The sequence below is a fragment of the Paramormyrops kingsleyae genome, chromosome 10, assembly GCF_048594095.1.
Source record: "Paramormyrops kingsleyae isolate MSU_618 chromosome 10, PKINGS_0.4, whole genome shotgun sequence".
In the NCBI taxonomy this organism is placed as follows: Eukaryota; Metazoa; Chordata; class Actinopteri; order Osteoglossiformes; family Mormyridae; genus Paramormyrops; species Paramormyrops kingsleyae.
In genome coordinates this window covers 3,900,813-3,925,789 of record NC_132806.1, presented here as the reverse complement: position 1 = coordinate 3,925,789, position 24,977 = coordinate 3,900,813, and the positions used below count along the sequence as shown (strand labels likewise).

The following is a 24,977-nucleotide window of genomic DNA, read 5'->3' as shown; positions in this document are numbered from 1 at the left end:
AGGGGAAGATGGTCATAATGCTGGAAAGACAAGACGTTCTACATGCTTACATGGATGGGCTGCCTTAGATTAGGACAGAGTAGATGGAATTATTTTTGTATCTCATTAAAACTGAATACCTTTTGCCTGCGTTTCCAGCTAGTGGTAGCAGTGAAACATGCCAGCCATATTAGAGGGATAACATTACACTGTTTTTTTATTCTGTGGAAAATGAAAGATCAAGCCTTGTGCTTCCCACATCACGTTTGAATTGACAGTTGCACCCAAGTCTGCAAGTTTCTCACACAAACTGTATGTAGTTCAGAAACAGCCTGAACTTGGAGTCTGGTCAGGTCCAGCCTCATTCTCTTACTAGGTGGTAGCCTACTGAACCTAAACTGGATCTCTGAGTAACAACAAGAAGTCTGTGGTCACAATTCACAAATTGGGCACTTCTGTAGACCCTGCAGTTCTATAGGAGCCTCTAGTTTGTGCCCTTGAGGTGATAGATCTCCTTCACCGCACGACCAGTACTGGAGTACCAAGTCCAACAGTGCCGCTCAGGGTGTTGGAACTAGGATCCAATGACCCACAGCTCCTGTCTTTTTGCAAAGTCAAGGAATATGGAGCCACTTTCACCACAGTTGCCAGACTCGTGGGGACCGATACAATCCTCAGAGCCAGCCCTGTCAGTGCCAGTGGTCGCATCACCCATAACCAAAAGAGTGTCACCTCATGGGTACCCATCAACCACCCAGCAAAGCTGTGAATAAAATGTCTTCCTCATCGAGACATCACTCACTGCAGTCGGAGTATACATTGAGACAATAGACAAGACACCCAAAGAGTGCCTTAGCCTGAGTCTCTTAATATGTTTGTTGAAAGGAGTGACATCAGACTAGGAGGAGGTGATCCGCTACTCCCTGAGTATGGCAGCTATCAGATCGACCAGACTAGAAGTAGAGGTACCCATCTACAGAGATCTGGCTGCTCCCTGGTCTGCATATACTGAAATGTAGAATTTAGGAAGCTCCCCCAATAGCAGAGGAAGATGGTCATATTTCCGGAGAGACAAGACTTTCCACGTGCCTACCGGATAGGCTGCCTCAAGCTGGGGCTCAAGTGCCGCTACGTAGGGGGTGACGCCTCAGCACAAGACCAGCCCCAATCCCCAACAGGCCTGACCCAATTAGCTCTCCAACAGTTCCGACTCTCATGGGGAAAAGGATTGTGAAGGCTTTCCCTCATCCCCTTCAAGATATGTGCAGCCTTCCTGTGGGTGGCTGCAGCAGAGCTACTCCCGCAGAGAGCGGAAGGCTGTCGTGCCTGTTTAGATTGAGCTGTTGTGAGTTGTTTTATGGTGGCTGGAGTACCAATCCTGCTACCAACCCCCAAAATTTTTCACTGCAGGTTGGAAGACCACTTGCAGGGCAATTTAACGTCATACCCTAGACTACCTTAAATCTGACAAGTTATCCAGCTAAGCAAGAAATCCTGCTTTATAAGGCAGGCCCCTGATTGTATTCTCGAGGTTCTGATTGACAGATCCATAGACTAATAAAGAGCTGAGAACCTCCTTCTTAATTCTGGGTAAACAGCACCATATTTGTTGTCCCTAAGCAGCTTCACTGAGGGCAAAATGACAACATGGGCCAGTTCTGAAATAGGACTTCTCTGTATCTCGCAAACAGAATATCATAGACAGAAAATTTCAACGCAAATTTATTGCGGAGACTCTACAGAATCCAACAATACCCAACTGGGTAGGTGCTATATATCCCCTAGTAATAACTTTAGTCCAACAGATTGGATTTTCAAAGCCCCCAAACATGCCAATCCTCCAGCACCGCTTGACTGGTCCTACTGTCTATGACAGGCACAAAGTGTGGTGTTCCTAGGGTTATAGTCAGCATTCTTATCCCTCCAAACATGGTGAGTGGAGTTGATGTCAAACAGGTCAATTTTGGTTTCATCTAACCACATTACATTCTTCCATGCCTCATTGGTATTATTCAGATGTTCACCAGCATACTTCAGAAGGGCCGGAACATGGGCCCTCTTGAGCAGGGATACTTTGCGAGCACCGCAGGATTTCAAACTGTAGCGGCATAATGTGTTACCAATGACTGTGGTCCCTGCTGCTTTGAGATCATTAACAAGCTCCTCCTGTGTCTTTCTGGGCTTAGACCAAACTGTTATTAACATTACTGATGTTGCACGAGACAAGTTCTTCCTTGGGGCCCCAGACCAAGGGTGATTCACAGTTATTTTGTATGGCCTTGTAGCCCATTTACCCTTTATGAAGTCCAACAATCTTATCTGATGTCCTCAGACAGCTCTTTTGTCTTTGCCATGGTGATAGGGAAGATGTAGACAGGTTAGTGACCCAAGAATACTATTTAACAAAGTAATGTCATTAAATGTGAATGCTGGCTTGGTGTCAGTTAATTCAGTGGAATGTGCTTATAATCACATTTGTCTGGGTGAAACTGATCACTATAAGTGGATGATCATAATAACTAATTTATTTCCTTTTTCTTTGTCTCAGGCAGATTACTGTCACGTTCGGGATCAGGCGAGCCGGAAAGCAGGCGAATTGCAGCCAGGACTTCAGGTAAACGTGGTTTTATTGGACGACAGACGGACATCTACGGACAATACAATGACAAGTCTGGGGAAGACTGACTCAGACGAGGATTAAATACAAAAGACGGGCTAGACATAACAGGACACAAGTCATCACAATCAGGGCTGAATAGGAGGTAATGAGGTGGGCGTGGCACACATCAGGAGCGGACCATGACAGAACCCCCCCCCAAAGGCGCGCACACCGGGCGCACCTGAGAGGAGGCGACGGACGGGACGAGGGAACAGGACCTGAAAGACAAAAGCAAGACATCAACGGGACACAGGAAACAGAACCGAGACACAAAACAGAAACAGGGACAAGAAGGACAAGACATGACAAAGAACAGGAAACACAGACAGAGAAAGGAGACACAGAGGGGACAGAAAACGGAGGAACAGGGCGAGGAGTGAACACAGGAGACACCGAGGGACGAGGAGCAAAGACAGGAGGGACAAAGAGACCAGAAGGGAACGGAGGAGACACAGAGGGACGAGGAGCAGAAACAGGCGGGACGGAGGGAAAGGGAGGAGGAACCAGGGGAGCCCGAAGGAACCCAGGCGGGCGACAGGCAGAGGCCGGAGGGGCCGCAGGCGAGAGGGAGGAGGGAGCAGGAGGGGACCACCCAGGGGCCAAGGGAACGGGACGAGGGAGTGATGGAGGGGACAAGGAGGGAGCAGGAGGGAACACCGGTGCAGGCAGGAGGGGGAAGCCGCGGCAGGAGGAGGCGCAGCCAGAGCCGGAGCAGGGGGGCCCGGAGGCGGCCGACACTTAGCCAGAGGCGGGACCGAGGACCGGCACCGAGGATCCAGGGGGGGACCCGACGGAGACCGCTGACCCTGAGGCGCAGGACCCGCAGGCAGCCACCGAGCCACAGCCAGGGGCCGAACAGGCGAGCCAGGGGGCAGGGCAGGCGGGACCCGAGCCCGGCGCCTATGTCCCCGTCCCTTGCGGGACACCGAAAGGCGGGGTCCCGGGGGGTGTCGGCCTTGTCGGGGCAGGGGCGAGGGAGTCATTAGGGCTCGGGGAACTAGAGGCAGGGCCTCTGGTGCAGCCGGAGCCACGAGCTCGACTGGAGAGCCGGGCTGGACGGGAAGGACAGGCTGGATGGGAAGGACAGCCTCAGGCAGGGCCGCCCGCGGGCAGGACGGGAGAGGCGGCCTCAGGCAGGGCCGCGGGCGTGTGGCCAGCAGGGGGCGCCTTGGCGGGCGCCGCCATCACTTGGCCAGCAGGGGGCGCCTTGGCAGGCACCTCGGCGGGCGTCGCCATCACTTGGCCAGCAGGGGGCACCTCAGCAGGGGGTGCCTCGGCGTGCACCTCCCTCGTGCGGCCAGCAGGGGGTGCCTCGCCGCGCACCTCCCTCATGCGGCCAGCAGGGGGCGCCTTGGCGGGTGGCACCATCACGCGGCCAGCAGGGGGCGCATCCGTGGCCACCTTGGGCAGTGCCACAGCGGGCATCCTCAGCTCCTGGCCAGCAGGGAGCGCTGCAGTGAGCGCCGCCATCACGCGGCCAGCAGGGGGAACTGGCAGTGCGGCGGCAGCAGTAGGTGGTGCCGCGGGCAGTGCGGCGGCGGCAGCAGGCGTTGCCGTGGGCAGAGCGGCGGCAGCAGCAGGTGCCGCGGGCAGAGCGGCAGCAGCAGCAGGCGTTACCGCGGGCAGATCCGGAGCAGGCAGGTCCGGAATGGCGGGTAGCTCCAGAACAGGTGCCAGGATGGCATTAAGGGCTTTAGGGACCCGGGGAATGGAGTCTCTCACGGCGCGAATGCCGCCGTGCCCCAGACGCTCCGGCCGATGAAAATAAGCCTCTAACGGAGGCGGCTTCTCTTGGTGGAAGCCGGCCAGGCGGGTAGCAGCAAAGTCTTCCCAGGGGAGCGGTGAGCCCTCGTGCTCCCTGGCCAACTCCCAGGCAGGGAGCAGAGAGCAGGCTCCCAGAAAGAGAGTCGGGGTCTCTTCCTGCAGTGTTTCAGCCTTCTTCTTTCCCCGCTTCTTCTCTCTGTGGGCGGCGGAAGGCGGAGCCGTTGCGAACACGTCGCCCAGGCTCCGGGCAACGCATTCGTCTCTCTGCTGGGTGAGACGCTCATGCAGGCGGCGTAGGCATTTGCGTACCCGCTTGAGTGGGTACTGCTGTCCGGGCGGGCGCTCCTCGGTGAGGAGGTCCGCGCCCCGGGTGGCCAGCTCCAGGGCTACAGGATCCTCCAGCACTTCGGGTTGGGAGCGCCAGTACACAGCCTCCTGCAGCAGACCGAGCTGCTGGTGCTTGGTCTGCCGCGCTGTGTTTTCGTGGAGACTTGTCATTCTGTCACGTTCGGGATCAGGCAAGCCGGAAAGCAGGCGAATTGCAGCCAGGACTTCAGGTAAACGTGGTTTTATTGGACGACAGATGGACATCTACGGACAATACAATGACAAGTCTGGGGAAGACTGACTCAGACGAGGACTAAATACAAAAGACGGGCTAGACATAACAGGACACAGGTGATCACAATCAGGGCTGAACACGAGGTAACGAGGTGGGCGTGGCACACATCAGGAGCGGATGGAGCTGATCATGACAATTACCATCTAATTGGTATTTGTATATTTATTACATGAATATATAGTAATAGAGCAGACAGCGTCGCTATTTACAAAATTTTATTGACTCTTTAAAAATACAGCACAGCAGTTTCAAATGCTTTTCAAATTACAGTACTGTACAAATTAATTACTGAACGATGTATAATTCAAATATGCTACGGTGTCACACCCACGGGGGCGGATCAGACAGGTGCAGGACATCAGGGACTGATCACCTCCTCAATATAAAGACGGAGTCAATCGCAAACAAACCGCGAAGTATTGCGCTAATGAGAAGCCTTACTGAGCGTTATTCTGTCTTCCGTTTCCCTTTGCTCCCGTTTCTTGCCTGTCTACCTATTGTGAGATCCTTACCTCTTGTTCCTTACCTCCTTAGTCCAACTCCCGTCCGTGACCCGCCTGTCCTGCTGAGCCCAGCTTCCCCTGTCATCCAGCCCGCCTGTTCCCAAGTCCTTTGTGTGCCTGTTGGACTGACCCATCGGCTTTCGACCCTCGCTCACGTCTTATGACCACGACTACCGCTCGCCGCCTCTGGACCTGTTTGCCTGATTGGCGCCCCTAGAGAAGCCCCTCTGCCTCTCAACACCTCTCCGGTTACCCAGGTGGTGGTTCTCTCCATTCCTCACTTCGCGGGGCTGACGATTGCCTGTGACGACTTACCCTTTGCCTTATTAAAGCTCTGTCTCAACCTCCCTCCTGCCCTTCCTCCCCTCGCTCTTCCTCCTTGTGAGTACCCCGTGTGCCTTGTCTGTGTCTTCGGACGGACCCCCCGGCTATCGACCCCTTTGCCTGCAACCCCGACTATGGATCCGGATCCTGACCCTGGCCTGCCCGATCTCCTGTCTGCACGACCACGTCTCTGCCTGCTCCCAGTCCCTGTTCCATCAGCACGGTTAAATAAAGGCTCTGTCAATAATCCCTCTGTGGGTCCAAGCAGGTTTGTGACATAAATCAGAAAAAGGATTGTAAAGATTTAATTATACAATGACATAGAAAAAATAAATAACAGCCCACACATAAGCTACTATATATTAATAAACATGTCTTAATCAAACCTAAGCAAGATAATAAAAAAAAAGAGAAAAAAAAGGTTGAATGGTTGTATTTAACACCTTTGAATTTAAATTACATTGAAAACTTCACTGTTTCTATAATTTAAATGGGTGGCCTTTAATTATTACTGTTTGAATTGTATATAGAAATGTTTTAATATTTTCAAGTTAACACACACAAGCTTATCCCAAAAAAAAATATGCTTGTCTCACGTCATTGTATATTATATTTGCTGTTTTAGCATTAACAGTGCAAGAAAGTGTATGGAATGTTAAATGATTTACTGAAGAGTTTATAACAAGGAATAATTTTATTTGTAGGGAATGCAATGAAAGATTCACCGTGTTTTACCGTGCTATGGCTCTCTGCAAAAAACTTGTGGCCTACTTCAGTCACAGTTGGAAGTGGACGAGGGAGCTTGCTGCTGACCAAAAGGACCTCAACCTACCTGAGCACCAGCTTAAAACTGTGTCCAACAAGATGGGGATCCCGACAAGCTATGGTTCAAAGGATCCTTGAACAGCAAACTGCTATTGTACATGTTCTCTCCTCTGAGCAGAAGGCTAGACACCTGATACCAACCTGGCAAGAGATTGAAGTCCTTGAAATGTTCAACAAAACATTCACCCCACTGGCAGACTTTACTGATGCTCTCTCAGGAGAGCAGTATGTTAGCATTTCCTCAGTAAAACCAGTCCTCTGCCTCTTTGAGACAATGATGGCAGTACAAGAAGATGACATGGATCTTACACGATTATTGAATACAAAAATCCTGCATTACCTTAAAGAAAAATACAGTGATCCAAACACTCAAGACTTCCTCGAAATAGCCACAGCAGTGGATCCAGTTTAAACTGGACTATGTCAGCAAGGACGACAAAGCCATTGTTAAGGCCAGACTCAAGAATGAGATGACTACTATTGCCATTGTAAGTATATCTTTACAGGAAACATTTTTTTGTAACACAGTGTCATACGCTGAACAGGGAAGCAGAGGCAAGGAGACGTAGGATAAGGGGAATACGGGGTTTAATGAGGGATTCACACGAAGGAGACGGCAACACACAGATCGACATTACAATGACCGGACTGGGGAAACAAACGGAAACGCGGACTAAATACAATGGACTAATTGACAACGATCAGGAACAGCTGGTAAACACGGGGAATCCACATGGGGTTAACGAGGGGGCGTGGCACACTAGAGGAGTGGACGATCGGGGCATGACACAGAATAATTTACATTCAGCTACATTTTTTACAGTTGCATAAATTGGAAAATTTGGAAATTGGATTTAGCTAAACCACCTTAGTTTTAAACTACTGATATATTCACTTTGCAAGTATAGTTAAGATATTTTTGTGATCTTTCCTTTTTTTAAGCAAACGCTTCCCACAACTGGTCCCACTGCCCAGCCTGCACTGTCCTCTGGAGAAAAGAAGAGAAAGACCTTGGGGAGCTTTTTTAAATTGGCACAGGGCAATGTGGCAGTAGCACCATCTGATGCTTCTTCTAAAGAGTGTGATATTGACATACAACTAGGCTCATACATGTTCACAAGAAACATTGACAGTGAGGATGACCCTGTTTTCTGGTAGAAAGAACACAAGGGCCAATATCCAAGACTATCTTGGCCAGGAAATACCTATGTATCACTGCAACAAGGTCCCCCTCAGAAAGGGTTTTCAGCACAGGAGGGAACATTGTGTCATGCCTGCATTCCTCTCTTAAGCCTCAAAATGTTGATAAGTTAGTGTTCTTGGCCAAAAACCTATAAGTGCTGTAGTTGACTGAGTGCCCAAAAATGCAAGTGCTACATGTTTATAATTTTTTTTTAATTATTTTAATTTACTAAAGTTCTATTATTTATGTTCAACAGATTTTAAGTTATTTACTTTTAAGGGAAGTATTTAAGGGAAGTAATAGACCATATTTTTTTTTTACAAGAAACTTTCAAGTGTTGTCTATATGTTGGAAAGGTCGTCTCTGTAAATGGGATGCCGATGCGCATGCACTTGGATCAGCGTCAGGAATGTCTCCTTTGAGTTTTCAGCGGTGGTTTTCTGATTGTGCTGCACTGGTTCATCCTACCCAGTGCCAAGGGATCCTGGCCAGTCACTCACCATACTCAGGGGTGCAGTATTGTGTGTCACTGATGAACTGTAAATGACTGGTCCTGGACTGATTACATTTGGTGCTGTAATATTGCAGTGCGGTCAACTGCTAACTTGTTAGCGTGTAACTTTTGTGGAGATCAGCTACCGAGTGTATTGCAGGCAGATTCTCTGTATTCTGCGTTCACTGTTGTAATTGTGTATCTTGTGTGTTAAATTTGTTTTGTTAGTCAGTTCTCATTAGACTGCAAAGTGTTTAGGAGAGACGGGATAATACAGTACATTAAGCCAGGGTAGTAGTATTATTATGTATTCGGTATGTACCGAGGTTAACCAGTAGATGGTAGTACTGTTATATTATTGACGATTAGAGATCATATAGGCCTAAAGTGGTTGTATTTGTGTTATTTAGCTGAACATGTCTCCATATTCTTATTATATAATATTATTTCCTTCCTTAGACCACATGCACACCCTGTCTACAACTAAGTCATTGCACCTGTAACAGCCAATGGCCAGCCTGTGTGAACTCCAGTGCAATATTGTACTACCTAATTGAATGCAGTAAAGTTTGGAACTGCATCTACCTTCCCAAGTGTTCTTACCGACGCCACCAGAGAGGTGCCACCTTACCGGTACCTTCCTCATACAGTCATAGCTTCTAACACTTTAATAGTACATTTTTTATTGTTGAAAGTCACTGTCAAAAGCACATTTTTTTTACTTTAGTGCAATAAATGTGTTTGCTGAAAGAAGGAAAATAGTTTGAGAGAATCGTGATCTCAATTCACATGGATAAAAATCATGATTCACATTTTAGCCTGAATCGTCCAGACCTAAAATACGCTATAATACTGTATCTGCATGTCCCGGCACGCCTCGCAAGTGTGTGTATATAGCCCCGTGTATGTCTTATATATAGCCCCTGTTTGTGTTTTTAAGTGTAGTTACTTGTTGTGCAGTGTATCCAGTTGTATTGTGTGCCTTGAACTGTGGTAGTACTTAGTTCTTGCCTGATCCTTCAGTGTCTTAGCCATTCTATAATTACCCACCGTGTGTGTGCCTTACCGTCCCCGTGTTTCCCTGTCATTCATGGATTTGTGTTATTGTTGCTTATTGTGCAGTCCCTTCACCAATGCCGATTTCATTCACCAATGCCAATTTGAGAAAAAATTACTTTCTTTTCCCAACTTATTTTCTGTGCACGCAGCATTAGCCTCAGGTAGCTAGACAGAAGCAGACGGGTTTCCGCAAGGCAAAGTAGGCTCATCAAAGTAAAGTAAAAAAAAAAAATGCGTAGGTTTATCTTTTTACGTATATTGTGCAGTGTTTCCCCTACCATTAAATTAGGGGGGCACCCTGCCTCCCAACGGCACCTCCCGCCCCTGTCTCTACACGGTGGCACGTTTATAATTCTCCTCTGCTCTCTGTATTGCGCATGGCAGAGTTCCGCCTCGATGCATGCGCACAGACACGTGCACGCACAGTCAGGTGAGCACACTCCCACCCGTGGAGTGCGCGTTGGAAAATATGTCGTGTCAACCACCTGAAAAGCAGACAAAAATATCTGCATTGTTATATTGACTGCTGTCATTAAAAGATACACATGAACACCATGAATCCTGTCAGTGTCTGTCTGCCCCCCAAGCTGTAAACCTAGGGGAAACGCTGTTGTCATGTATAAAAAGACCCAAAATGAACACTGTAAGCAGATTACTTGATTACAATAAGCAAATTATTTAAACAGTATTTGTATAGGAATGATTCTGTCCCATGCTTTTTGATCCATATAAGCAATTTTGAACCACTATAACCATGATCTCTATAAGCAGGTGTTACGTATTGGGGAGCGCGGTCCAGGGACGCAGAGGCAGGACTCGAAGTGTTGGGAGAATGCGAGGTTTAATCAAAGGAAAACCACGATCGGGAGACAACCACATAACGTCAATGACCGGACTGGGGAAACATACTTTAACATAGACTTAAAGACACAGGACTAATCAACATGACTGGAAACAGCTGGTGACATTGGGATTCCACACGAGGTAGTGAGGGGGGTGTGGCACACAGGAGGATCAGACGAGCAGTAATCACAAAATACATAATGATTTCTTCTTGACAGATTTTCAACAAATAATCTTGTGATGTTAAAAAAACCCTACAGTGAAATTATAGACTTTATAATTGACTTTATAAATTCAACAGGGGGTCATATAATTATTACCTGTGATAGACTATGGTGATATGCTGTACATGCATGCGGCCTCCTCCACTTTAAGGAGCCTAGATTCAATGTATCATGCCTCTCTACGTTTTATTTTAAATGCAAAATCCCTCACTCATCATTGCATTTTATACGAGTAGTTGGCTGGACGTCATTAACCATCCGTAGAAAACGGCATTGGTACATGTTTGTTTACAAAGCTTTGCTGGGTGAACTCCCAGAATATCTCAGTACCCTACTCTGCATCAGCTCCAATAGCTACCACTTGCATGCCTCCAAGTGGTTGCCTTTGTATGTCCCCCAGGTCCTGACAGACCTTGGCAAAACAGCATTTTCATATTACGCACCATGGTCATGGAACAACCTTCAAAAAGTTCTTAAATTTCAAACACTAATATCTTTAAAGGATTTTAAGATCATCATAAATAGTTCAGTGACTGAGGAATGTCAATGTTTTGCTTGAGAAGCCACTGTGCAAAAACAATTGTTCTTCTGTTTTGCGGTTTAATGTTTTATTGTCATGTATATGTTTATGTTTTGTATGGCTGCTACCTTGGCCAGGTCTCTCTTGTAAAAGAGATTTAATATCTCAATGGGACTTCCTGGTAAAATAAAGGTAAATAAAAATAATAAATATATTTCCCTCACTGTAACTTTGGACTTAGTGTATAAGTGGTTATTTAAGCCATCTTTTTGGTTAGCTGTGCCCACCACTGCTTACCAGGTGATGTCAATTAAGTCTAAGAGGCTCAGGCTTAGGACATAGTGGGGACCTTAGGATTGGGCCATGGTCTTAGTAAGAAAACCTGGCTTGACATAGATTGGTGGGGGTCAGCGTTGTAACATTGTTTATCTTGGATTGCAATTGTTTGGTTTTGTTAAGCTCAAACTTATTTTCTCTTCATACTTCTTCTTACGTCCAGATGCATGTATAAGTATGATGTACATGATTGACAGTTCAGGGCATAGAGATGTAGAAACAGGTCTTAAGTTCTTTTAGTGTACGCAGGACACTTCTACAGACTTTATATGAGTCTGTGGTGGCAGCAGCTATTCTCTACACTGGTGTGTGTTGCTCCAGCAGCATAAAAGCTGGGGAGGCCAAGAGAGTAAACAAGCTGTTCAGAAAGGCTAGTTCTGTGCTTTTGACTGGTCATGACATCCTAGAAGTGGTGGTGGACAGAAAAATGAGGCACAAGCTCTTGTCCATAATGAGTATGTTTCCCACCCCTTACAAACAACAGTTGTGTGAGGATTACCTTCAGCTGCAGACTACTTGTCCTGAATGTAATCTTCAGAAAGAATAAAACAACAAACATGTTAGTGTGTGGATAAATTACAACTAACATTTTTGCTAAGTAATATTTAAAATAGCTCATTTATTATTCAATTTTTAAATCTGATACATTCTCCACTTTTTAGATTGCAGAAGCTTTAAAATTTTAATTAAAATGTTGTAATGTCTAACTTTGGTTAAGTATAAAAATTATCGAAATATGTAAAAATACTAGTAAATGTCATCATTATATTGTATATCTATTCAGTTTATTATGATTTATATATTCAATGAAGCCCTGTGATGGGTTGGCACCCCATCCTGGATTATTCCCTCCCTTGCACCTGGAGCATACTGGTTAGGCTCCGGTACTCCCTGCGACCCTTAGTAGGACAAGCGGTTTCAGTAAATGGGTGGATAGTCAATCAAAACTACATCTCTCTAGATTATTTAACTTGTTTGATAGAAAGTTTAGGCTTTTATACACACACAGTGGTCACATAAAGTTTTGGTAGACTTGCTTAATTATGTAAAAACGCTGCAAATTTATTGGTTTTGTAATTGACAATGTTTAACATACCTGCACATATCTTCCGCACATATTCTTTTTATTCAGTGTCATTTTCTGAGACAGTTTTGCTGTTAATTGCAATTGTAGTCATTGGCTCCCAAAGGGATACTAAACACAAATATTTGGTGTTTCATGTTATTGCAATGGTGTTAGTAATTAAAAAGCATCCCACGAGACTACATGCCAATAAACTTTTAAACCGAGAACAGTTCTGATTGTTTCTAATGTGATATATTTTTGTAAACGAATGAATTAAGTAGTATTTTTTTAATAAAACCAATAAACTTGCATTTTTTTAACCTAATTAAGCAAGCGTCCCAAGTCTGTCAGCAGTGTGTGCGTATACTCATTTTTCCAAGCTACAAAATATATCACAGCATGAACGAACTAAACCATAAAGAGACAAATAACGGAACGAGCTTTTTTAAAAGTTTGGCTTGTGGCGCGCATGTCACTTGCTGCGACAGTTTTTACCCCTGAAGCGACTAGCGTTTTTCATGAAGTAGCCTATTCGGTTTGAAAACATGGCGAGGCTAAGCGAGCAGGGAATTCGTCTGAGTTGTGTAAGTATTTCAATTTATTTGACTGTGAAATAGGAGGCCAATTCAATCAGTTTAATGCATGCATATCCTCAACGTGTTTTGGGAATTGTTTTAGATGAGCCCCTCGTACTTGAACAGCAATTCAACAAGTCATACCTGGCCTTTCAGTGCAGTGGCCGAACTAGTAGGTAAGACAAGCATTTCGCTTTCCACGCCTGTTTGCTTTCGGTGATTCTAAACAAAAAATATAGCTAATTAAATACAGAATGCATCTCCCTGTATTTATTGCATGTCAATAATCATCTGCTACTAGTCTGATTTACGTTATAATATTGGGAAAGCCACTTTTACGGTGCATATACGACTATACAGAAGCAGAACAAAAGTGATGTCAAATAAAGCAGTTCGGCAGCACTTTACCTTATAACGAGACTTTAAAATTAGCCATTAATAAAAACAATGAATTGTTTATTCTTGGGAACTTTTAATATTCCTGTGTTACGTTACATTTTTAGTTGATATTGAACCACATTTGCGCTCATTTTCCGTATTAACTGTCCAATGGGCTGCAACAAAGTTACACTCTGTACTTTACCATTGGTGAAGGCCTGCAGAAGGGTTACGCGTCACGTATCTCAGCATGCAGACATTGTTGTGCGTATATTGCGCAGAGCCTCAGTTTCTATCAGTTCAATAAAATAAACGAAACGTAATTAACCTAGAAATGACGCTTGTCCTTTCCACTCGCAGCACTGAAGCAGAAATGAACCGGACGTTTAAATTCTCCGTGACTAGCAAAAAAAGGTCTTCCTTTTTTCAGCCCGCTTTTAAAGCATACCATTTATCACAACATGACAGTTTTGCGGAGTATTAATTTTGAAACAAGTTTGTACACATAAACAATATTTTAGGTGGAGAACGGCTGAGATTTAATCCTCAACACACTTGAAATACGTGCAATCTAGTAGTCTAAACACAGGAGTATGTAAATTTATGGCATTCTGTAGTATTTTGAAGTATTTAGATATTTTTTATAGTTACAGGTAATCGAAGTTACAGACATTAAAATGGTAAAAAAGGCCTCTCTACGTTTTATTTTAAATGCAAAATCAGACATTTTAATGGTAAAAAGGTAAAACTTCTGTCACGTACATCTTCCCTGCGCAGGATGAAGTCTGTCTGTGTTTGTAACCAACTGAAAATGAAACCACCAATTTACAAACGTGCATGTTGCGGCCGATTTTCAATGAATCGTATTTTATATGTATACATTTGACATTGGGATTGATATTTTGGCTTAATTCTCTAGTCAGTATATTCCAGCAAAGTTTAATTGTGGTTTGAAGTATATTTGATAAATACGTATTTTTGTATTTTGTATTTTTGTCTTTGACCATAGCCCTAATTTATTCGGATTTAGTCGGATGTCTACGTGTAATTAAAAGTTATTGTTGTTTTTGTTTTTTATTTGAAATATATCTAAAATTGACTTTGGTCTGGAAAATAGGGAAAATTTTAACAATCGGGTCATTATACGTTTTAGGCGCCTTATATAGGCTAACACTTTGAAAGGTATTTAAAACGCATAAGGTCAACGCACGAGCGTGAATGGATATTTGTACTGTATTATAATTTAATCTTTCAGAAATGTTTTCAAGTAGTTGTGGGGGCTAAAGGTGGAACAACAACCGGATGTCAAACAAGCGGTCGTCCATTACGAAACGCATTTTACTGCAGAAAACAACTAAGAAAAAATAACCTGCATAAAATCTAACTTTTTCACCGTTCGTGATATTTAAAGCTTATTTATGACAAACCCGGTTTCTTTTCCACGCTTTGAGGTGGTACATCTTTAGAACTATAAGTTATCCTTCCCTATGTCTTCAGAAGCTTGAATCGACAAAGCTTACAGTTTCTGCCGGTTTAAAACATTCGATTTTATTTGCTTGTTCCTCCCTATTTATGTTTTTAATAAAAATTTAAACTACTAAAACGATTTACTTATTGTTATAGGCCTAATTATTTGCACTAAAACTCTGTAAATTCAACAATCATTCAATCACATAAAAATCCCAACTAAACATTTTGATGGCGGTCCTTGAGTTAACAAGTCTAAGACAGGCAAACAACAATGTGTACTACTCACAAACAACAACAAATAATGTGCAATAATCACAGATGACTATAGGTAAGTTGAAATAATAAACAGCATTTTAAGCAGTAATGAGAAACTAAATTACCAGTAAAACAATGGATGCAGCCAGAATGCATACATTGCACAAGAGGGTCAATGTTATGTGTGTTTGTGAGTGTGTATGACTGTCCATGTGTGCACCCACCATTGGAGGCAGCATCAGATGGTGTTCAGCAGTTTAACAGCAAGGGGGAAGAAACTATTTTTCAGTCTTGTGAAGCAGTTACCATGAAATGCCTTCCAGAGAGCAGCAACTTGAAAAGGTGATGGGCAGGATGGGCAGGATCTTTAACAAGGTGAAACAGCTCGCAATTGTGTGTGGGTGATGGTTGGAACATCTTAGTAACCAGAGTTTTCTGGTCCTTCCTTGTGCATCTGGCGTACCACGTTGTAGATCATTAAAAAATCTTTCTTAAAATGGTTTTTATTACAATCGTTTAGCTAATGGCTAGAAAATGGTATTGGGATGTGTCATTGCTGGTACATTGGCAGGGTACAAGGATAGATGCCATAGTTAAATTGTACACTGAAACCTTCCCCAGCATGAATGTGTGGAACTGTATTTCACATATGATGCAGAATTTTATTAAATTTTAATTCAATTTCCAATATTCTCTAAAATTAATAAATCTTTGCTTTAATTATTCTATTAATCAAATGGCTATAATTTGCCAAATTTCTTTTTGTAATATATGTAAGTACAAAGCATTGTAAAAGTTTTTAGTAGGTTTGGGAAAAAATTTATGATTAATAGCGATCCTGGTTTTGACGATTCAGTATTGATATATAAAATCCCAAGATCGATCTAGTTAATTTATGCCTTATCTCGGTGACTTTGAAAATATTTTGCTGAATTTTATTTGTATTGGTCCTCTTACTGTACAGGTGGTGCTGTTTTGGCTGTGTTTGAAATGTCCACTCGCCCACTATATAATGAGTCGACCATTTTGTAGTGCTATTTGAATTCACCACTGTAAGTTTGATTCACTACATAGTGCACTATAAAATCAGCGTGAGGCACACCAAATTTTAGTGTGCAGAAGCTGTACTATATTTAGACCATCATGAATTGTGGCCTGTTACGTGAGGGTTGGAACCATATTTGAGAATCTTTACTCAGTCCGAACTGTGACCATTAACCATTTTAAATAGCTCACTTTAACAGTGCCAGGACTTCTGCTGCTTTAATAACCAATGTTTATTCTAATGAATTTGACAGTATATTGACGATTAGTATAAAACGCTGTAGTCCACTTGCATAGGTGGATACAGTACAGTCAAGTATATTGTAAATAATGTTATGTGTGTACAGATTTGGGTTGTAAATTTGGGTTTTTATTTCAACATTGTGAAGACATATGTCAACTACAATGTGTATTTATCTGAAAATCACAATGTTGGTGTCTGTGTTCTGGTGTATTTTTTATTATAATAATGAACAACAAGTTCAAACATCATCAAAAAATATATAATAAAGAAAAAGGCACATTATAGTTTAATGCAAAAGGGGGTGTACTGCCATTTATTTATGCGACAGATAACAATTACAAATATCCAGTGTATGACATCTGCGTATTGTCTGAAATGTATCAACCACAATCTGATAGGGGTGTAAATCAGAGCTTTCCTCGCGATACGATAGAGTATCGATTCCTTAATTAAGCCAACGGTTCAATTTTTTTTTGATACCTCAGAAATTCCCACGATATGATGCGATACGATACAATTCGATTCAGTTCGATACTAGGGTAGTAGTCGAAATGATGAAATTTCACACAATCCTTTACATTTCAATGAATTAAAAAAGGCAAATATAATTAGCATTTTATCATATTTTATTGGGAACTGTAAACAAAATCTAGTGTAGTCAAGTATGTCCCATAAAACAAGCAAAATAAAGTGCAATAAGGTAAAAATAAAAAACACTGCATGGACAGACATGTAGAATGAGGAAGATTAACAAGACTGACTTCTACGGTGAAACAAGCATGTCAGTAATTTTCTTTGAGTGGTTTTTTTTTTTGAAAAATTGAATGGTCAACATGTTCGGGAGATTGTGTGCTCTGAGTGTAGTGTCCTATGTCACCTGCCATACTAAACACACACACTGAAGGTAGGCTAGCTTGCAAGCTACTTATAAATGACGAAGTCAAAATGATCTACCTACTATAAAAAATGCAAAACATATATTTATATATTAAAATATTGAGTATTATTTAATATTATTATTATTATTATTATTTATTATTATTACTATTAATTTCAAAGTATTAAAGTATTAAAGTATTTTTATTTTTTAATTGAACTGGGATTTTAATTCCTTCACCTTTCTCTTTCTCAGCTTGCTTTTTGGAGGGAAGTCGTATGTCGTAGTTTTTATGAACAGTCCGAAAATGCCGCTCCATATTGCCCTTCTTCGGAATAGCAGTGGTAGACTGACAGATGAGGCAAATGCACTTCGAATATGACATGGTAAAAAACAAAACAGTCCTCCTCCGTCGGAGTGGATCATGAAAACAATACTGGAACCGGCGAGGAGAAAAAAATAACGCTTGTATCGACATTTATGCGGTCACATCGATGCATTGAATCGTTTGCCATTGAATCGATACATTCGATGCATTGTTACACCCCTACTATGTAGTGAGCACTATACACTGCATGCAGAATATTTAGGCAAGTGTGTATTTTGTTTGTATCATCTCATTCGACCAATAGTTTCAGTCCAGATTAATCTTCAATTAACAAAAGATTGTTTAAAAATACAGCCTGATCAGTATGAGGTCTGAGTACTTTCTGTGTGGAGTAAAACAGGAAACAGTAGATACTTCCATGTGCAGAATTATTAAAGAATTATTAAGCAAATTATTATTACTATTAAAATATGCCGGAGAGTGGAAAAAACAAAACAGTAAAATGCCAGTCCGAGGGGTGCAAATCAGTCGAAACCAACCAACAATCAAAAGAAGATGGATGAAGTGTGTATTGTGACGACGACAAATTAACTGCCAAAGATATGTCAAATTAAAGGGGATACTTTCAGAAACTGTTTAGAATCAGTTTTCCAAAACTGCAATCTGAACGGAATCTCCGGAAATCCTAGATGTAGTGTGATACATGGCACTGCTAAAGTCACAAAGGATGAAACACCACCTCAACATAATAAGGAACATAGGCTAAAACGTCAAGAACAGGCATGGACATATCTCAAGAGTGATTTTCTTGTAGACAGATGTGATGAGAGTGACTCTTGATGGACCAGGTAGATGGGCCTGAGGATGGATACTGTCTTCAAACATCTACAAGGTGGTGGAAGAGTGATGGTGTGGGATCTACTGCCAATTTCTAGAAGATGCCTTCTTCAAACACTAGTACAAGAAGAAGTGAGAAACTTTCAAAAAGGTTATGATATTTATGCAGGCTAATGCCCCTTCCCATGCATCAAAGCAGTCCATAGATTGACCAAGAAAATCTTGAAAGGTAACTAAATAATGACCTGGCCCCTTTCATCGCCTAACTTAACCCCTATCTTACTGAAGTGTGAGACTTACCAAGATTGCGAGAAGCACACTTTTCAGCAGCATCTGAGAGGTGGTCCCATCTACCTCAACTAATATAGGATGTGATAAAATCCAAAACTTGACTGTTTCAATGGACCACAGGCTCATGATGGTTATTGAGAAGAAAGGTGGCTATACAGGACATTAAACTTGGTAAAGTGGACTGTATAGAACAGCTGATAGTTTGTTGTTCCTTGTATAGACTTTATAAAACTATCTTTGGTATTATTTCTGATGAAGGTGAAGAAAGAAATCCACTTAGTTTCTAATTGCCTAATAATTGTGCACACTGATAATCAAGTCTTTTTTGTGACAGACTAATTTAACATTTTCTCTATAAATAAATTTACCTGGAGCAAAAGAACACTTCTGAATTCGCTTTTATAAGTCTACTCAACTTTTGCTAAAAATTAGCTCCAGGAATAGTACTTCCCTAATAATTCTACGCACATAGTGAGTGAGTGAAAAAGTGGAAATTTTGAACACAGCCTTTCTCTCGCACCTATAGGAGGGTTGCAATTGTCAGTCATGGTAAAGGAGTTCTCAGACCACATGAATGTAAGCAAGTCAAGTAGGGCTTTATTCTCACACCAGTTATTTTCAGTACACTGCTTACGGTGGTACAAATTAACATTACATAAAAGCAAAATATTGCGATGTAAGGAGAAAACTGATATTGGATTATGAGAATATGGAGTGAAATCCCGGACATTTTTCAAAAGGAGTTGCAAATTGCATTTGCAATTGCGTTTTCCATATGTGGACACATAAAGTGTGACATAATTCAAATGCAGTTGCAAATTTTGCATTACCATTTACTAAAAGACCAGGACGTCCTATGTTTTTTGGTGTACTGATCACCATTTGTATAACCACACAAATACCTTAAAATATGATTTTTGCAGAAGGTTGTGGTTACCATGGCAATAGGCATGTTTTTTCCCCTAATAAAACCTTGGATAAGTCTTTTGGCCTGGAGCGCCAAATGTAGTTGCCATATGTATGCTTTATATTGTATGTATTTATATTTGTTATATATAAAGTGTCATATATTCCAAATGCATTTATGAAAACTGTATGTACCTTAATCCATGCTGTTACAGTCTTCTACGGATGGTTTGCTCAGATACTCCAATCAGGCGCGCAAGCTGGACACATGAGTAACCACACACAACGTAGTACTTAATCATCTCTAGTGGTATGTCTATAAAAGGACGTCCTGGTCCTTTAGTTGTTCTGTCCCTTACAAAAAGCCTGCCAGCCACTTCACTCAGATTGGCGAAGACAACATTACTGATGTTGTTGTTCGTCACGGCGACAAACTCATTTAACCTGTCCAAAACTAAATGACTTCTGAGCAAACAGAAAATCTGCAGAGTATGAACTATCGTCAACTTGCTGCGCTAGCATCATAAGTTCCTCCACAATTTCACCGATCACCTCCAGAGTCCATTGCTCACATTTCCCCCACTTGGTCGTCGACTGCGAGTGACGTCACTCCCCATACAATCACGCCCCACAGTATAGACCCACCACTGACGCTGATTGACAGGTTTCCGTGTAATGCGTCGGAAATTCAAATGCAAAATGAATTGCGATTGCGTTTGAGTTTTGGCAGGCTACATACGCGACGTAGAGAAAGTGAAAAAACAGACGTTCTAATTGATTTTGATATTTAAATATGGCAGGCTCATAACCTGTAAGACATGGGAAATGCAACTGTAAATGGACTTTGCTTTTTCATTTGAAATTTGGCAGTCAGTGTATGAGTGTTCGTTCGCGAAAGCGAAAAAGCAAACGGTAATGCAATTTGGAATTGCATTTGAATTATGTCACACTTTATGCGTCCACATATGGAAAACGCAATTGCAAATGCAATTTGCAACTCCGTTTTGAAAAATGTCCGGGATTTCCCTCCATATGAGAATATTGTTAATTGTTTTTTTCAAATGTTGTGGGTAACACTGAAGCAAAAGAAAGCAACACAGTCTGCAGGTATTATTTATTTATTTTTGGTTGGGTACAAGAACTGCAGTGGGAAAAGTATGGACAAAATATTTTGGTGTATTCACAAGTAAGTAGGCCTACAAGGATAAATTTAATGCATATTATTGTTTCATTATTATAGTAATATATAATTACTGTATATAGGCCTACTTATGTTCATCATGCAGTGAACCACAAAATATTTAAATAATTACATGGCTTTTTGCAATGTTAACGCTACAGTGATGTGCCTATTGTTCTTTGTGCCACAGATTAGTGAAGGTGTCTTAAACGTAGATTGAATGGGGTCAAAATGGAATCCAGCTAGGCACTTGTGAATTGAAATCAAATCAAATTCTGTGGTCAGGGCCAATTATCAGGCCTAAACGATACCTGCATATTACTCAAATATACAGATTCTAGTTTATGTTTTAGCACATATCTTTAAGTTAACCTCCTTCTCAATCGTGGCATGTGAGTTTTAGACTTATTTTCAGCTATTCTTTTAAGTCAGAAGTAATTTTTTTTTAAAGATTTTGGTATACAAGCCTTTGTTCTTTCTTAAGCGGTTTTCACAATTTGCGTCCAGTGACTCTGCATTTGAAAATTTGTGTTCCATTTACTGTACAGCATTAGAAACATCTCTCCAAATATGGACAGCAGCTATATAGTATTTCACATCTCATTCCTTGCAGATTGATGTTGAATAAGATTAAACTGAATCGTTAGCTTGTGAATTGGAATCAAATCGAATCGCCACATCTGTGCCAGTACCCACCCTGGTTACTGAGTGTTATTTGATTTATGGTCATGAATTGACCATATGACTTGACTGAACCTTTTCTGTTACCATTAGACAATGCATCTGACCCAGGTGTTACAGCAAAGCAGATATGGATCGACGTTGTTGTTGTAAAAGAGCAGCTATGTTTGACCTTTATAGACAATGGGAATGGGATGACTCCAAGTAAACTGCACAAGATGCTGAGGTAAGACTATACAAACCCATGTTCTGCTGCAAAAACTTGTGACAGTGTGGTGATTGTGCTGTGCTTGTACTGTTTCAGACAGTGGAATCTGCACAGCTGGGATAGACTGCTTCACAAAGTTGCAACTACAGGCTGCTCAGTAAATCTACACATAAACATACTTTTGAACAATTGATGCTTTCAGTTAAAGTATTTTTGCTTTTTAATGACATTGTGAACATATATTTACATAGTGTGTAGGACACTAAGGCTGGGCTGCACCAACATGGATTAATTTTACTGGATTAACTGAACTGGATTAGATCAAGATTTATCTACTAAGTCTGTTGCACTAAACTTTAAACATAATTTATATTTAGTTTACAGTTAATCCTGGTTAAATATAAACCTTTGGTAATCTCAATTTAATTTTCACTTTCTGTTCAAGTCTGTTGCACCAGTGAATTTAAACGTAGTATAAAGCTCGATTAGCAGTCATATTTAAACCATATTTATGTTAGGTCTGTTTCAGGTTTATTGACCACATGGCTATATTTTGTACCTATCTTTGCTAGATGGGATCAGAGGAAAGAGTCCTATATAGGAAAATTCGAGACAGGTGAAATTGAATTTTTTAAAGCAACAGTGAGTTTTCCCAGCAGTACCAATTTACAAAAGAGTGTGTCATATACCCCAGTGGGAAGGTTAGACCAGCTAGCATGCATGTTAGTGAGATGAACTGTATCTCCAGTTCTCCAGTTCCTAGTAGTAGTTTTGCATTTTTATGCTACAGGGAGTTATCAGATGTTGGACGGGGATCTTTCTGGAGTTCACAAGAGCAGATTCTGTGGAAATAGGCACTTTCACACTGCCACAACTTTGGTTGACTACAAACACCAGCATTAACATGGAAGTTATCAGAAGTGCAGAGGAGATGTAGCAGAACAAAAACTGAGCAGATGCAATTATTTTTGTACCCCAGTTACATTTAATGCATCAATTAATACATTTTTAACTAATTAATATGGAAAATTCAATCACTAACCAATATACTTTTGTCTAATGTCGTCAGTGCTGGCAGTGAAACTTGCCAGCGCTTATTAGCGGGATAACGTTACACCATTTTTTATTCTGCGGAAGTTGAAAGATCGATCTGCTGGCAAATTTAATAAGAATCTTGAACATGGCGCAGGTCTTGCAAGTAAAATAGAAATAACAGGCTGTGTTCCATTTTGATCGTGATCGATTCCCCCAATAACTAACAGAACGACTTTTTGGTGTATAGTTTCATATGAAATTTAACCTACAAATTTTCTCTGTCTCCCATGCTTATTTTGATTACAAAGCCAGGTGATGAGAATGTGGAACTTTTTCGTAACTGAAGGGATTACTGCTCGATTAATGTCCTAGGTGTGTGGAAAAAATTGAAGTAAATCAGCATAACTCAAGCAAAAGTGTGGTAAAAGTAGCGGCATCTATTTTTAAAAAATTCATGAGATATTTGCGTTAACTTTATTTAGGGCTATTTTTATTTAGCCTAGGATGCATTGTGAATTTGTTTACAAAGGAATCCATGGTGGACACTGAACCTATTTTAATCCTAGTTTAAATTGGTAAACTTATCCAGGGTTAAAATTAATATGTGCATCTCTCTCTGATTAATTAAACACCAATTTAAACCTAGATTTACTAACCATAGAATAAGGCTAAACTAGGATAAATTTAATCCATGTTGATGCAACCCAGCCTAAGTACAACTGAGTGGTGTCGAGTTGTTGTAAATAGGAATGCATTCAGTCAAAAACTGAAAAAAAGCAGTTAAAACCGTCTGACTAATATGTCAGAGTGCTAACCACACCCCCTCCCCACTGCTGCAACCAAAACCACAAAGAGTGCAGTCACTATCATGTGATCTTTACTACCACACACATGCTCACAAACATGCTGTCACGTGTTTGTCTTATCGTAAAATATAATTTTTCAGTGTATTCTTTGACCTAATTGTATGGTGTGTGTAGGTTTATGTGGTAGTAGAACCAATTATTTAAGATAAAACAGGCCTGAAAACTTTTTTATTATCAGCTTTCTTGTGATTATAAGTTGTGCTACAGTTAGGACTCATATCCTATATTAGCGTATTTGGGTGTGGGTGTGTGACACAGACAGAATGAGAGAGAGAGACGGTACAATGTGCTTGCATTGTTTTGTTTTTATATTAAGAGATCAGTCATACAGATTCTCTCAAAAGCCATTATCTGACATTAGATTTAAAACTAATTGTATTAATACTAATGTTAAATTTCTACATCGTTTGAATATGTGTGAATTTAGGGTGTTCCTACGTATGCTCAGCACAAAAAGAGGAAGGAAAGGAAGAGGGTTAGAGCATATCATCATTAAACCATGAAGAGAACAGAACTATAATGGACAGAAGATTATTAATTATACGATGAGAGATCACTGATATAAAATGCATATCATTCTGTGTGAATCTGAGAATGAAATTATGTAGTCTACTAAAAAAAAAAACACTGGCAGTCAGCAAAGCATGCGATTGTGAGTGATATATAAAACTATATTTTTCAGAGAATAGCAATGTCTACTCAGCTTTCCGAGGTTGGGTTATTCGAATCCCACCCATCTGTCTGCAGAGTTTGCATGTTCTCCACTTACCATCAGTGCCTTTTTCTTTTGGATTTCACCCTCAGTGAGACCCACTATTAATTGGCATCTCTAAATTGCACATAGTGAGTGATTGTGTATAGGTGGGTGGGTGTGTGCCCTGCAATGCCTGGCATTCCATCCAAGGTGTTGCGCACTTTGTTCTCTTTGCCGCCTTCTGTCCCTGTAGTTAAGTGACAGTATTTATTTGATTTTTTACAAAAATCCTTTAATTCTTTAAAAAATGGGCTTTCAAAAAGGCTCCATAAAAGCAGCCCCATAGCTTCATCCTACTACAGGACTTTAAATTTGAATACGGATTTATGTTTGCATGTACAGTGTGACACCCTGCAGTGGGTTAGTGCCCCATCCTGGGTTGTTCCCTGCCTTGCGCCTGTAGCCTCTGGTATAGGCTCTGGACCCCCTGCAACCCTGAATAAGATAAGCGGTTTCAGAAAATGGATGGATAGATGGATGTACAGTGTGACAGGATCATTTATATTTTAAAGGCTGATTCCATAAAACACAAGAGAAAAACTCTCCATACTAAGGCACTCCTTCAGTTAAAATGTCCATTATAGTGATGTGTCCTGTGACTGTTAAAAATGTCCACACCTAGCGGCTTGTGTCTTCTTCAGGGTATAA

General features: G+C 41.5%; 1 protein-coding gene and 1 long non-coding RNA gene across 7 annotated transcripts in view; one reads left to right on the top strand and one right to left on the bottom strand.

Moving 5' to 3' along the window:
• Window positions 1-2,506: 2,506 nt before the first annotated feature.
• LOC111851981 (uncharacterized) lies at window positions 2,507-13,881 on the bottom strand. Of its 2 annotated transcripts, none has more exons than XR_011993485.1 (4): window positions 13,384-13,881; window positions 13,120-13,197; window positions 11,834-11,866; window positions 2,507-2,856 (listed from the first exon to the last, which is right to left on the bottom strand). It is a non-coding gene; the product is annotated as an uncharacterized lncRNA (long non-coding RNA). The 2 variants fall into 2 exon arrangements; XR_011993486.1 differs by lacking the exon at window positions 2,507-2,856 and adding an exon at window positions 9,605-9,896.
• The window catches only part of LOC111851984 (MORC family CW-type zinc finger protein 4), a 28,258-nt gene continuing 16,020 nt past the window's right edge, over window positions 12,740-24,977 (top strand). The window contains exons 1-3 of one of the 5 annotated variants that reach the window (XM_072717173.1): window positions 12,740-12,984; window positions 13,079-13,151; window positions 21,560-21,692. In XM_072717173.1, coding sequence (XP_072573274.1) covers window positions 12,946-12,984; window positions 13,079-13,151; window positions 21,560-21,692 — 245 coding nt within the window. In that variant the 5' untranslated portion in view covers window positions 12,740-12,945. Of the gene's footprint in view, window positions 12,985-13,078; window positions 13,152-14,020; window positions 15,454-19,501; window positions 20,713-21,559; window positions 21,693-24,977 lie in introns of those variants that run through there. The other 4 variants (XM_072717175.1, XM_072717176.1, XM_072717174.1 and 1 more) reach the window with 4 other exon arrangements.